General features: G+C 54.2%; 5 protein-coding genes across 5 annotated transcripts; 1 reads left to right on the forward strand and 4 right to left on the reverse strand.

Moving 5' to 3' along the window:
• Positions 1 to 954: 954 nt before the first annotated feature.
• LTHEOB_175 (uncharacterized protein) lies at positions 955 to 2,725 on the reverse strand (the record flags this gene model as incomplete). Its single annotated transcript, XM_035510485.1, has 2 exons — positions 955 to 1,228; positions 1,377 to 2,725. The coding sequence occupies 2 exons, from the start codon at positions 2,723 to 2,725 to the stop codon at positions 955 to 957; spliced, it is 1,623 nt and encodes a 540-aa protein (XP_035372177.1).
• Positions 2,726 to 3,137: 412 nt separating this feature from the next.
• LTHEOB_176 (uncharacterized protein) lies at positions 3,138 to 3,797 on the reverse strand (the record flags this gene model as incomplete). Its single annotated transcript, XM_035510496.1, has 1 exon — positions 3,138 to 3,797. One exon carries the CDS (start codon positions 3,795 to 3,797, stop codon positions 3,138 to 3,140), a length of 660 nt encoding a protein of 219 aa, XP_035372178.1.
• Positions 3,798 to 4,409: 612 nt separating this feature from the next.
• On the forward strand, positions 4,410 to 5,891 carry LTHEOB_177 (uncharacterized protein; the record flags this gene model as incomplete). The annotated part of the gene is made up of 1 exon (XM_035510507.1): positions 4,410 to 5,891. The coding sequence occupies one exon, from the start codon at positions 4,410 to 4,412 to the stop codon at positions 5,889 to 5,891; it is 1,482 nt and encodes a 493-aa protein (XP_035372179.1).
• Positions 5,892 to 8,242: 2,351 nt separating this feature from the next.
• LTHEOB_178 (uncharacterized protein) lies at positions 8,243 to 9,010 on the reverse strand (the record flags this gene model as incomplete). Its single annotated transcript, XM_035510518.1, has 1 exon — positions 8,243 to 9,010. One exon carries the CDS (start codon positions 9,008 to 9,010, stop codon positions 8,243 to 8,245), a length of 768 nt encoding a protein of 255 aa, XP_035372180.1.
• Positions 9,011 to 12,595: 3,585 nt separating this feature from the next.
• On the reverse strand, positions 12,596 to 13,690 carry LTHEOB_179 (Zinc-binding oxidoreductase; the record flags this gene model as incomplete). The annotated part of the gene is made up of 1 exon (XM_035510529.1): positions 12,596 to 13,690. The coding sequence occupies one exon, from the start codon at positions 13,688 to 13,690 to the stop codon at positions 12,596 to 12,598; it is 1,095 nt and encodes a 364-aa protein (XP_035372181.1).
• Positions 13,691 to 14,247: the final 557 nt, after the last annotated feature.

The following is a 14,247-nucleotide window of genomic DNA, read 5'->3' on the forward strand; positions in this document are numbered from 1 at the left end:
TCCACCCAACCGCACTCGAACCAGCTGGACCCGCCCGCAAAGGAGGATCTTGGAATTCTTCTCGTCGTCAGGAGTCGCTCTACCAACTGAGCTAGTGGGAACGGAGGGGAAGAGGGGTTGGATGCTTTATATAGTAATTGGCGGCGGCGGCGGTAGCGGGGCCGATCTACTTGCCGTGTGTGTGCCCGGTAAGCTGGTGGTTGATGTTGTCGGTCGGCGCGTGGTTTCGTGTTCTAAGGTGAGGTGACGGTCGCTGCTGTGGGACGCGTCACCACTGTGTCTCCAGCGGCATGGGGCGTCCTAAAGCGCGTGCGGTCGTTCGCATAAGGACAGAGGCAGTATGCAGGCGATCTGACCTGTTACCTAGACTCGGAAGCTGTCAGAACCCCAGAGCGTCCCTGCCGAATATACATTACGCTGATGTAAAGTCTTGGCATCACTCCTCCAGACCCTTCGAGCCACTGACGTACGATGAACCAGAAACGTCTCCAACATATCTGACGTCATAATAAGACCCTAAAAGACAAAGCCAGTCGCGAGACTCTAAACCCACCACAATCACGCAAGCAAACACGGAGCAGAAGTTCAACTCACAGAAATTGCCATTGCAATCTATGAAGCTAAAAAGGCAAAAAGCCGGGGTATCTAACCTCATCTCTAAACCCAGTGAACAAGAAAGCCGCCCATATCAAATTGAATTACCCTAAGGATCGCTCGTTCGGTGAAACTTTCCCTCGCTGAGAAAGCATTTCCCGTCTCCAGTAAAGCCGCTGACCCAGGTCTGCAGAATAAAATCAACCCACAAACAACCGACCACCCAAAAGCAAATTCGAAACCCATCGCACGATCCTTTCTAAGCGTCAAACCCTTCAGAACGACGCCACGGAAACGTCAAGACGGGGGGAGGGAGGGCAGTGATCCGTCGAAGCCGCCAACACCAACACCCACGGCCATTCAAGCCTGAGCGGCGGCGAGAGCGATTCCCTGCCGCATCAAGGCCTCCCTCAGCGCCGCCTCTTGCTTCGCCATCTTCTCCAACCACTCTTCCATCAGCACCCTCACGCGATCGCGCGACAACGTTCCGTCGGAGCGCTTCCACCGCTCGTACATTTCCGGTAGGACGTCCTGCATCGGCATGCGGTAGTGCCCTGTGATGCAGAGCATGGTGCGAGACGTGACGTCGAAGAAGGCCGCAAGCTCGGCGCGCGAAGCCGCGCTCCATTCGGAACTACAAGCACGAATGTTAGCGAGAAGTTTTGAAAAACTGTACAAACACGTCCAGACGATAGCTTCAACTACCCACCGATGTCGTCATCCGAGACGGCATCCATCTTGTGGAGAAAGAAAAAAAGAGGGGACAGGGCAGTAGCACTTACAAGAACTCGATCGAACGCTGAACCTTGGTGACACCGATGCGACGTCCATTCTTAAACTTGTCTTCCTGGCTGGAGTACGTGAACTGGATGTCGTCCAGACCGGCGAAGCGGATGACCATGCTCTTCTTGAACCGCTTCAGCCGTGCTCCAGGCTGCACGACCACCGGCTGGGCCGCCTCGTTATGTCCACCACCACCACCACCACCACCACCAGCAGTACCCGCATCCGCACACGTACACTCATGGTGACCGTTCACAGCCTTGGAATGACTAGTCTTCCTCTTCTTCCTCGGCCTCATCAGACCATCATTCGATTCGTTTGTCGGCTCTTGCTTCTCCTCCTTGTCCTCTTTCTTGTTCTTCTTGTCATTCTTCTTGCTCGCTCCCTCCCGGCTCCCCGTCATACCCGGCACCTCAATGCCAGTAACCCGCGTCGTCTTCACACAAAAGGCATCTTCATCCTTACTTCCCTCCCCCCCGCGACCGCCGCGCACACTGTATCTGTAACTGCCCGGCGCGAGCGACATGGTAACATCCAACTCCTCAAGGACGGGCAGCGTCGCGAGGACAGAGTGAACAGCGACATCGAAATCGTCATGCAGCACGTTCCAGTCGCGGTGGTAGCCGTCGGCGATGCCAGCGAAAGTGATGGTCGCGTAGACGTTGTTGCTGTGCGTGCCAGTGAAGACGAAGGGGTCGCGGCGCGTCGGCGCCGCGGGCACGGCCAGCGTGAAGCTGAAGCTGCGCAGGTGCTGGGCGAGGTAGTGCGGGATTTGGGGCATGGTGGCCGGGTTCCACGCGGCGCGGAGGAGGTGGTGGTTGCGGCGAGCCTGCTGCGCTGCTGCGAGGAGGGCGGCGATGTTGGGGGCGATGGGGTGCGGCGGCAGCAGCAGCTGGATGGTTCCGGGAAGGTGGCTGATGTTGTTGTTGGCGTTCGCGGGAGGTCCATGGTCGGCGGGCGCCGAGGCGGTGATGGTGCTCTCCTCGTGCGCGTGGCGGTACAGTTCCTGGCCGAATTCGGAGCGGAGCTGGGCGTTGGTCTGCATGATGCCGCGGACGGGCGAGGTTGCGAGCGTGGGGCCGACGAGGTGGCGCAGGAGCGGCTTGGGGCAGAGGTGGCGCTCTTCGGGCGTGGTGCGGTCTTCGTAGATGGCGTAGATGAGCTGGCGGAAGATGTTGTCGCGCAGCTCGCGCGGCAGCTTGAGGAGCATGCTGCTGCGGCGCATGTAGAGGCGGGGAGGGGGAGGAGCTGGCATTTCCAGGCATAAGGCCTCGTAGAGCTCGGCCTCGTAGGGCTCGGCCGCGGCCAGTTCGACTGGGCTCGTTGTTGCCAAGATGTTCCTGAACATTGCTGCGAGGAGTTGGTGGAGGGTCGAGGTGACGAGGGAGGCAGCGAGCTTTTTTATGTGCTGGGTGCGACCCTGATTTGGCAGGTGCGCTGAGGCCACGCACTTGGCCCAACAACCCTGACCCGAAGCTTAAGCACTGCGGTAGCCTAGAGGAGATTATCACTCGTTAAAGCGATCGTTTGGATTTGGATTTTACGTTAATATCACGGCAACTGCTTTAACTGCCTACGTAGTCAAATCGTCACACCATGCAAGTTACACAATGATCGGAAACGTGCATAAGATAAAACGCAAAGACAGTGGTATCATTTGAAAGAGTATTTCCAGTAAGTGTGAACCCTATTCGCGCCTGCCGCTCTAATACCCAATATCTGTCTCTCCACATTTCCCCGGTTCTGCTTCTCCCGTAAATCTACCTTCTCTTCGAAACCTCATGCAGAGCGAAACCAAGACGCTGCGAGCCCCGGACGAAAACGGCAACCTTGTAGCGCTTCAAGTGGCGGCTGTGAGCAACAGCCGGCGGCCTGAACTCAAGCAAACGCCCAGCGTAAGCCTTCGCTGTCTTGACATCGGCCTCGCGGACCAGGAAGGTGGTCGGGTAGTCGAAGCGCACGGACAGCGTCTCCAACGCCGGCAGCTGGGCCATGCACGTCGCGACGACGGCATTCAGATAGCGGCGCACATCCGGCGGCGCGGTGCCGTTCAGCATGCTGCCCCAGAGCGGCAGGGTCCAAAATTCCAGACGCACCTCGAGGTGGCGGAGGTGGCGCTTGCAGTGGCCCGAGATGGACTTGGCGGGAAGCAGGTCCAGGGGGAAGCTGTTGCAGATGATGCGGATCTGATAGGTCGAGTTGCGGTAGACCTGTTCTTCGTATTCATCGTGGATCTGACGGTTGACGAACATCAGGGAGGTGTTGCGGCAGTTCTTGCGCAAGTGCAGGTGCACGATGCTTGGGCGCTCGGTTGCAGATGGTGGGGAGACTTTGGTCTCGTGATGAGAGAAGATGAACTCCTCGTAGATGAGGTCCCTAACTTCTCTCGGGAGGAGCAGGAACTTCGATGGGGGCGTCATTTGACTTTGGTTTTCTTCCGAGAGGTGCATGAGAGAAGTCGCGATAGATGTAGACATTATTGTAGTAGATGTCGAGAAGTTGCGGTAGTTGATGTCAAAAATTGTTCGTGATTGATGTTGGTGCAATTGGTGTTAAGTGATGTCGTAGTAGTGTGTGAGATAGTTCCAAAGACGCTGCGGCTGAAAAGCCACTTCAAGTACTAAAGCGGCAGGCAAAAGTCCATGGCACATTCACCATAGCTCAACTGTGGTAACACGAGACCCTGGATGAACCCTCAAAACACACAACCCTGGCTAAAACTCCAAAGCACGTGCCCCGGCATTGCATCACCATCCCAAACATGCAGCTCACTTTCGACTATAGACTATAAAATCCTGCCCGTCATTTCCTCTCGTTTCCAAGTGAATGTTCGTCGAAGCCACACACAGAGCAATTAAAATCGAAAATTGCCCTTTTCTTAGGCAAGCCTCTAGTCATCAAGTTTGGTCCAAAAAGGTCTTCGAGCCAGGGAAAAGAAACCTTTTCCTTTATATTCAGGAGCCACCACCTACTTCCAGTCCGCTCCTCTCATCTACGACTCTCTTACCGGAGGACCTCTCATCTCCTCCACCATGTCTGCCCACTGGGTGTTCACCACCACCGCCCCGAACCAACAACACCAAGACCAAGCCTCGCGCCGCCTCACCGACTTCACCAACTTCGTCCCCTACGCCGGCGACGACGACGATGACTCCTCCTCCTCCTCCTCAGCCATGTCCTCCCACTTCCCCTTCCTCCTCCTTCCCCCCGAACTCCGCAACCGCATCTACACCCACCTCGCCATCGCCGCAGGCCACTACTACGAAACAGCCGGGCTGCTGGGGCCGACCAACCCGTACCGCACCTCCGACATCACCGCGATCCCGACGCTGCCCTCGCTCATCAGCTCGCGCTGGCTGAGCGGGCTGCTCCTCGCGAACCGCCAACTCCGACGCGAGACGATTTCGGCCATCTACAGCGCGCCGGTCGGCATGGCCGTGGCGGTGTGCCCGTGGGCGGGCGACACGATACGCAGCGACCGCCGCCGCCGCCAGCACCACCTGTGGCAGTGGGAGTGGCAGCGGCAGCGGCAGCAGCAGAAGGAAGAACAGCAGCAGGCGCGGCACGACGCGCGGCTGCAGGCCGTCTCGTACACGCTGCCGCGGACGGTGCTGGGGCTGTATGTCGCGAGGCTGGAGCTGAATGCTGCTGGTGGTGGTGTGGGGCCGACGCTGGTCAAGGACGTCGACTATTGGCAGCGGAAGATGGAGCATGTGGTTATGTGCGTGTGTCCGCGGGTGAGGCGGTTGGCCGTGGCGGTCGAGGGGGATGATGGGGTGCAGTGGTTCGCGTTGGGGCAGAATGTGGATGTTATGGAGGATGGCACGGTTTACGCGAGCGCGGGGGGAGCGTGGGTGAGCGGGTTGTGGGCGATGGATTTGGAGGTTGTGGATGGGAGCGAGAGCGATGATGATGATGATGAGGAGGAGGAGGAGGAAGAGGAGGAAGAAGAGGAAGAAGAGGAAGAGGAGGAGTATGACGACGGCTACGACCACGACAAATATGAGCTGGAGCTGTCGGTGACGAAGCGACCGCGGGCGGCGGACATGCTGAAACGGCGCCCTGAGATCTCTGGCTTGCTGGCGTGGGTTCCGCCGGTCCAGTCGGAGCTGCGCGAGTACAGCGTCGTGGTAAGGCAGAATCTTGGTGTGTCGGTTTTGGATGTCGCCGGGAAGGTCGAGAAGAGGAGGGTGCCAGGCTCGCCGTTTAAGTTCGAGAGGTGGTCGTTGGACTTGACATTTTGGGAGGTGGTTCGGGACTGGTTGGTCATGGTGGCCAAAGACAGAAGGAGGAGGGCGTGGATGGCCCGTACCTTGATTGGCCAGGGCAGAACACATGCCTCTCCACTCCTAAATCTCCCTACCGTTATCGCCGCTACGCTAACCATCCGCGCCGAAGCTGTGTACTACGCCTGGGTGGACGCTGGGAAGCCGTCGGCCAAAGAAATAAAAGAGGGAGGCCTTGATGCCTTTGGAGGGCCTTTGGAGTGCCTTTTTGCGTTGGACCTTGCATGAAGGCAGTCCATCGCTTAGCTTTCAATAACATTACCAAGCTGCATAGTAAGGCTCTGGCCATCAGCCTCGCGCCCCGCACTTCGACTTCAGCCTTGCCATGCAATCATTCATAAACCTTCTTTTTTACGACCTACCTCTGCCGTCTCTCTGGCTTCCGGCCATCCCATTCAACTCTTCCATTGTAAAAGGTCGAAATGCGCTTACGCCTGTTGCACTGCAAGCAAACCTCACAGGACGGACACATTACTTTATCGCTTGAGGAGTACGATGGAGACTTTATACCCCCATACGCTATCCTTTCCCACCGCTGGGGTCCAACCAGGGACGAAGTCTCATTCAATGACATCAATTCTGGATTAGCAAAGTCGAAGAAAGGATACGACAAGGTCCAGGGCTGCTGCACTCAGGCACTTGAGGATGGCTTCCGCTACACCTGGATTGACTCATGTTGCATCGATAAGAGTAGTAGCGCAGAGCTTTCGGAAGCAATCAACTCAATGTATTGTTACTACGCACATGCCGCTGTTTGTTACGCCTACCTGGAAGACGTCCGCCACAAAGAAGAACCCCGCTCCATAATATCGGCCTTCAGAAGCAGCGAATGGTTCCGCCGTGGATGGACATTGCAGGAACTCATCGCGCCCAAGGCGGTCGTTTTCCTTTCCCACAACTGGATCGAACTGGGGACGAGAGCCACTTTGGCTGAAATTGTAGAAGAAATTACCGGTATCGAGAGGAAATTCCTGACTGGACACGCGGTATCGGACGCAAACATTGCTAAACGGATGTCATGGGCTGCTGGACGAACAACTACAAGAATCGAAGATCGGGCCTACTCTTTGATGGGGCTCTTTGGAGTCAATATGCCTGCAATTTATGGCGAAGGACGCAAAGCTTTCACAAGACTACAACTTGAGATACTGAAAACATCAAACGACCAAACCATTTTCGCATGGGATGACTCCGGAATCAAGCGTTGCGGAATGCTAGCTGATGACGTGTGCCGATTCCAACATAGCTCCGCGATTGAGCAGCTCGAACCGCAGGAGCTAATATCATATGGCAATCTTTCAAGTCACAGGCCACCTTCCCTTAGGTTTCACTACGAATTGACGAACTTTGGATTGCATGTCTGGTTACCAGCGCAGCACGTCTTCAGAGGTTCCAGGGCTCCGCTCATCCGGGCTGCACTAGATTGCACTGATACAAGCTCTGGATCGCCTCGATACCCTATTTTTATAACCCTCATCCTTACATATAAAAACTCCACATTCATTCGCTGTGTTCGAACAGGCGAACTGCCGGACTTGAGCACCGACGCTGAATCTACCGGGCCCCTTAAATTTGAGGAACTCTACATCACAGGGCCCGCTGATTGGTCTGCAGTCCATTACCAATATTCAGGGCCTTTCAGGCCTTATGAACATCTTGAATTACATTTTCATGCGCTTCAAGATTTTGTTTTACTTGGTCACTATCCCCAAACAGCCTCAACAATGCAGTTCCCATTTGTTCTTTCCGTCAGCAACGGACAGCAATTTACACTCCAATTCTGGAACAAAAAAACGAGGGAGATGCTTCTGATTCACAGAAAATTAGACAAATTGGGGGCATGGTTGCATCTCGAAGTCGCAGGCGCTCCCGCACACCACCACCCGAAGAAAGCCGAGAGCTACTACCAAAGGTATCACGGTCGCACAAAGAATATCTACAGGCGGTCAGAAGAACTGTGGTCCCAGGTTTATTTGCCGTCATCCAAAACCTTGGCTATCATGTCAGTCAAAGACTTAGAACATCCGCAGAACCCGGGTGTGTTCAAGAGGCTCAGGGTGAACTTGAGAACAGTGCCATCAGCTCGCGCACTGTTATGATCTAGATAGATTGGACTATTACGGCTTAGCTTCCGTAATTCTCGTATACTTATTCGTCTTTACTCGGTGTATTTCTTTTACTACTTAAACTTCTTTTTTTAGAACTCTCTTTTCTTTAGTAGCTTCTTTTCCTACATAGAATCTAGTCGAATTCTTATTTACTACGTTTCGTAATATAAACGAATCTTTAATTTGTATTGCACCTTTATACCACTAGAATAAAAGCCCATTTTCAGAAAAAGAGGTGAGTTCACATCACAACATGCAAGCAAACGAAAAAAATTCCCAATCAAACATTTATTTTACTAACCTCCTAAAGCTGACGCGGACCGCCGAGCAGAACTCAAAGTGCCACTCCGTATCACCACAGCTACTTCCCCGACCAGCGGGGGAAAAAGCAAAAACTCACCGCAAGAATAAACACACACTCGCGGCGTTGTTCAACGCCACTTACTCCAACGATCTACGCACCGCTTCCCCTTACTCCTCCGTCTCATTCCCCCTATAAAACACAGTAAACGTCACCCCCTTCCCCGACGTATCAACCCAATCCCCCGCATACCTACCGGGGACATACGACGCCCTCCTCCCGCGCGCAAACGCCCCCGTCGGCCTTCCCGACCCCTCGACCACATCATCCGCAAACGCCACCGTCTTGCCCGTCTTCCTCGCCCCACCGCTCCTCCCCTGATCAGCCGGCTCATCATCCCCCCCATCCACCCCCTCCGCCTCCCTCGCCCTCGCCTTACAATACTCCCTCCTCGCAGCCGCAGTGCGCCAGTGCAGCGCGCCGAACAAGTCCTGCGCAGCTATCCAAGTGCGCTTAGCGGCGCGCGTGGCGCGGTGCAGGGTGCACTGCGCGCAGTGGTCGGGGATGGGCGTCGTCGACGCGGCGTCGGCGGGGCAGGTGATGGTTACCGAGTGGTGGCAGAGAGTGGCGTGGGTGGTGAAGGTGACCGTCACAGACGGCGGAGGGGTGGCCGGGGGAGCAGCGATGGCGAGGGCGGTGGAGATGTGGGCTTGGAGGGTGAGGAGGGAGAGGCGGGTGGTGGGGGAGCGGGGGGAGTGAGCGGGGCGGGGGGGACGGGCGGAGAGGAAGGGGTGGGGAGGACGAGGATGAGGATAAGAACGAGGAGAACGAGGAGGATGAGGATGAGGATGAGCGGAACGAGGAGCGCGCCTGCGGCTCGAGTTTGCGTGGGGGATGGTGATTCTCAAGGCTGGGTGGTGGTGGGTGGGGTCCGACATGGTGTGAAGATTGGGGATGAAGGGTTGTGTGTGTGTTTGGCGGGGGTGTGTGATACACGCTGCTGCGGATATCCGTTATAGTACTCGGATTCCGCTTGAATTTGTATGGGGATGCGTCTTGTTGTTGTATATAACAATGGACATTGTTGACAGACGCTGGACAATGGAGATGCAGAAGCGTGGGTTCAGGCAACTCTGCACAATGCATTGTTGTTGAACAAATTGCAAAACAGTACCACCGGATGAGTTGCTTACACAATGTCATTGGGAAATATTTTTGCCAAATATGCAGCTGTCATAACATAAAATAATAGAATGCAATAGCGAGAGTGAGAGGCCTGCATAGGCCAAAAAAAAAATGAAGTAGAAAGAACATTACTCGTTCGCAGCCGACCTGCCCTCTGACCTTGATCAAGCAAGCCTGATGTACTTGCAGTCCCAAGTAAATTTACCGCGAACCATCGCATCTTCTCTCAACCTCCCAACGGCAACTCTCTCATAAAAGCCGTTTTCGACTGATCTCACCAACATCATATTCCATGTTGCGTGTCTCAACGTGCCTGAACCACTGTAAGACGGGCTTGACGAGAGTAACAGGAGCTGAGTACCAGTTTCGAGTCGTACTTTTTCTTCATAGTCAAATAGCACACCTGCATAGTCCTTCGTATCCGCTTTTTCATACTTTCCCTCCTCATCTGTTGTGACAAAAAAGGCAGTTACAGGCTGCTCGACATCACCTTTAATGCCATCATACCTCGAAAATTGCAACGTACCCAAATCGCACGCCAGGCCACTTGATGTAGTCATGAATCCAGTGGATTTCAACGATGATTTATAGAGCTGGCCGAGGTAAGTGGAGAGATTCCCGACTGACGTAGAATACGTGAAGAAGCAAAGAGCATTTGGGCGACTCAGAGGAAATCTTCCTAATACCACGCACTCGCGTTGCATCGCCTCTCTGAGCCAGACATTTGGCATATTTGGGCGAAGTTCAGTCCCCAGAAACTCCAACAGGCGTTCTAACACATACGAATATGCATCGGTGGAGTGTTTTTGGAACCAAGATTTGAATGGCCATAGTGGTCGACCATCATAGGCCAGTGTGAAGTCATTTGTAATTGCAGTCCATGATTCCATAAGCTCATTAGACGTTGGTGTGCAGGAGTCCAGTTCCACAAGTGAGCTCTGGGAAATTGACTGCCGTCGACTAAAAGCTTCTGCGATCTCTTCTTCTCCAAGACACCGGAAAGCGAAAGTTTCCTCAGCTGCTGGTCCTCTTGTACTCGGAAGAAGATCAGAGACCATTTCGCAGATCAAGCATATCCCCGGGCGAAATAAATCCAGGACAAACAGCTGCAGGTCTTCAAAAGGAATCTCTGGCTCCAAAGACTGGAAATGTGTTGCCGCAGCCAATTTCGAAGGGTTGCTTACACAGGGCGGCTGCTCACGATGTGAGACTCCCGGCCAAAGTGATGAGAGAGCTTTTCGAAGACTTGAACGCAGGCGAAAGAACGGCTTTCTTTGCTCCTTCCTCTCAACTAATTTTGTTGTTGAGGTTTCTACCGGGAGAATACCCCTTTGGCTCAGGATTCCGAAATGTTGTATCCACGAAACTTTCGAGAATGGCATCTCAATGGGTGATAAGAAACCGACCTTTCCCCGCCAAGCAGCCCAAGACCACGTGGGAGGTCTCATGAACCAGCTCATCTCTTCGTCTCTCGAGACATATATCGGAGATGTTCCCTCAGGAACCTCCGGGGCAAGTTCAAACCTCCGCTCCAGATGCATGCTTGGTATCCAAAGTAAAGCATGATGTAACTGACTTTGGGGGAGACCGCAGATGAACTCAGTGAAGAACTTTCGTGAGAGAACCTTTCTAATTCCATCAAAAGCATCCAGAATGTCGGTATCGTAGGTCAACTGTCTTCCGTTGTATTCGCGTAGCAAGGTTGTACAAAGCGAGAAGAGCTGTTCGGTATGAGGCCTCGTGGATGATACATCTTGTTCGAAGCAAGTGAATAAATTCGAATGACCCAGACGAGTAGAGTCCGTCGCCTTGTGTTCGTCTTCCCTTTTGTAGCCTTCAGGGCAAGTGAAGTATGCTTGGGAGTCTGCTAGGTAGAGACACCTTTGCGAAAGGACCTCTTCCTGAAAGGTCCAGCCTCGTTGGCTGTATACAGAGCGTAATTTGATGGTTTCAAGCTCTGGGGCTCTTGCTACTGCTCTCTTCCCATCGTCCAAATCAACAACCGGGCAGAAGCTGTCTCTCGAATTGTCTCTCACGCCTGGCAGCCCAATATTTCCGTGTTTTGCAGAGAGAGCAATAATCGTGAAAAGAGCTTTCCCGTATATTGAATCCATTTGTCGGATCTGAGTTTGTTTCTGCGTGTGATCGTCCTGGAAGATGCAGATGAAGTCGCACCAAAGATACCGTTTACCGAGGTCGCGAACAAGGTCGATCGCATCCCTGACAACCGCTGGAAGCGGAAACATGGAGGAAAACAGTATTCCCGGAGCTTTCAGATCGTTCTTGGTAAAATCATCCAAGTTGAAGTGTGAGCCTCCCCAACCACCATTGACGTAGCTGAGAGCTACGAATTCCCACTGTGGCTCAGCATCCACGAGCATACCATTCTGCACATCAATCAGTACCAAGTCGACAAGATCTTGGCTGATTATATCACTCTTGCTGGAGTGGTGATGCATGGTTTGGCATTCGTGTAACCACGTCTGAACCTGTTTTCGATCGAGTTTATTGCTGCTACCATTGTGTGGCTCAATCCATCCAACAGCCTCAGTCGGCTTAGATAGAAAGCTAATCCAGCCCTCAACAATCTTCGATTCAACGTCATCTAGGATGATAGCGTAGGTTGGTGGAGATTCGGGGACTGGCCTGAGGAAGACAAGGCTGTTTTGGGGCGCTTGTGTTTTCACAAGCTGGTCAAGAACAAAACTGCAAAGTCGACAGTCCCTGCGCTCTTCAAATCTGTGCAAATTCCCCAGATGGATGACGTGATTTCCATTGAAACGTTGTGCATGACATTTCCCGCAGCAGAGTCGATCCGTCATATCGTCTATTGGTCGGACACTGGCTTGGTGTAAAAGCGAAGCAAGGAAAGGCAACAGAAAAACCCCAATATTCCGCTTTCAAGTAGGCTTCTGGATATTTGAAATAACGAGAAACAGACGAGGCTGACGCGCGGCAGACATACTGGTTGCTGCATCCAAGACGCACTTCTCCGCTAAACATCTCTTTTTGGAGTTGCGTGCATACCTCTCATCCAATGAACTAGCTCCATTTTGTGGACCAATGCAATTTCCAATGCTGTTCACATGCGCGGAGTCAGATGAAGCAATGCGAGGCTGGCCGGTTTACGCTCATTGGCAAAGCTTACCGGCGGGGTATCGTATTATCGCGACTCTTGATAGGTGCAATTATGGACATTTGGAATGACTGTTCTCTTTCATTAGGCAAAACACAATCATGTTCCAAAGGGATTTCTTCTTAATATGGACAACGTATTAGTTTGTTAATCGAATTTTGGCCGACTACGGAACTCGAATTCCCTACCCGACGACGCTCCTCTAGACGTCCTGGACCTTATACACCAGCTTGACCCCACTAACCTTATCCTGCTTCATATCCTCCAACCCATCCAAGATCCCCTCCAGCCCACCCTCCCGCACCTCAGCCGGGTGCGGCTTGATCTTCCCCTGCGCCAACAGCTCGCCCGCGACCTTCCAAAACCTAGCCGCGTACTCCAAGTCCTGCGGCTTCGCCGGCGTGACCTTATCATTCTGCCGATACTCCTGCCCGAACGCCGTATACGCCATCGTCACCTCCACCTCAACATCCTCCCGCGGAAAGCCGTCAATGTACAACAACGCACTGTACTTGCCCCCCTCCCTCCCAAACGCCTCCGCGCAAATCGCCACGCTAGCCGGCAACGAGATACAATCAAACACATGCGCCAGCCTATCCCCCGCCGCCTCGCGGATGCGCTTCCCGACCCCCGGCTCCCGATAATCAAACACCTGATCCGCACCGAGGCCTTTCACCAGCTCAAAGTTCCGCGGCGAGCACGTCGTCAGCACCGTGCAGCCGCTCAGCTTCGCAAACTGTATCGCCAGCGTCCCCGTCGCCGTACTCCCGCCATACACCAACACCGGAAAACCCCCCTCCTTCTGCTTTCCCTCCCCCTTCTCCCCCTCCGTCGTCGTCGCGGGCCACGGCAACCCCAAACTCTGATACAACCCCTGCGCCACCGTCGTAACGCCCACCGGCACCGTCGCCGCCTCCGCCATCCCCATCACCCCCGCCGGCACCTTCATCGCGAGCGCCGCGCGCGCCACGATGTGCTCAGCAAAGGCGCCGTCCTCGGGGTTGCTCGCGTTGCAGCCGTGGGCGACGCCGGCGACGCGGTCGCCGACCGCAAACTCGGTCACATTCGCGCCGACGGCCTCGACGACGCCGCTGTAATCGCAGCCGGAGAGGAGGCCCGGCTCGCCGCGTAGGTCGATGGATTTCCAGTCGGTGGGGTTGAGGGCGACGTGCGAGACGGCGATGGCGAGGTGGGAGGGGCGGAGGTGGTGGGGGAGGGGCCGGTCGGAGATGAGGGCGGCGTGGGAGCGGGAGAGGACGACGATGGCGCGTTGGGTTTTGGTTGTGGTGGTGGCCATTTTTGCGGGTGGTGCTTTTTTGAGAGAATGATTGATGGATTGTTGGGCTGATTGTGGGGTGTGAGGTCTGGTTTGCTTCAGTATTTATGCGGGGTAGCGCTGACGGGGTATTAGAAATCAAACTGACCGTGAGGTAGTTTTCGTGGCACCAATTGGGTTGTTGATGGTAGGATGAGATGGAGAAGTTCTCAAGCGATTGGACTGATTTCAGTTGATAATGACGTCGAGGATTGTGATGGTGTTGCGAATGAGGGGTCCAGGGTGATCTCCGCAGGGGTCTTGACGCTAGCTCCGTCAGACAGCAATCTGACCCTATCGGATTTGAGCCGAGACTTAACCTTCATGTATCTTATTCCCACAAAGCTTGGAATTCACAGCCAAGGTAACGTCAGATCAGACCTCATCTGGGAATTCCAGTGCAATGTGTTATGGAAGCATCAGAGACACCTGGCGGAGCAGCCGGACAGCTACCACTTGGAAACCTTGAGAAGACTCCACATCATATACTCATATTACAGTGGCTTAGATTCATATATAGCTAGACACTGATCACAAAA

The sequence above is a fragment of the Lasiodiplodia theobromae genome, assembly GCF_012971845.1.
Source record: "Lasiodiplodia theobromae strain AM2As chromosome Unknown scaffold_1, whole genome shotgun sequence".
NCBI lineage: Eukaryota > Fungi > Ascomycota > Dothideomycetes > Botryosphaeriales > Botryosphaeriaceae > Lasiodiplodia > Lasiodiplodia theobromae.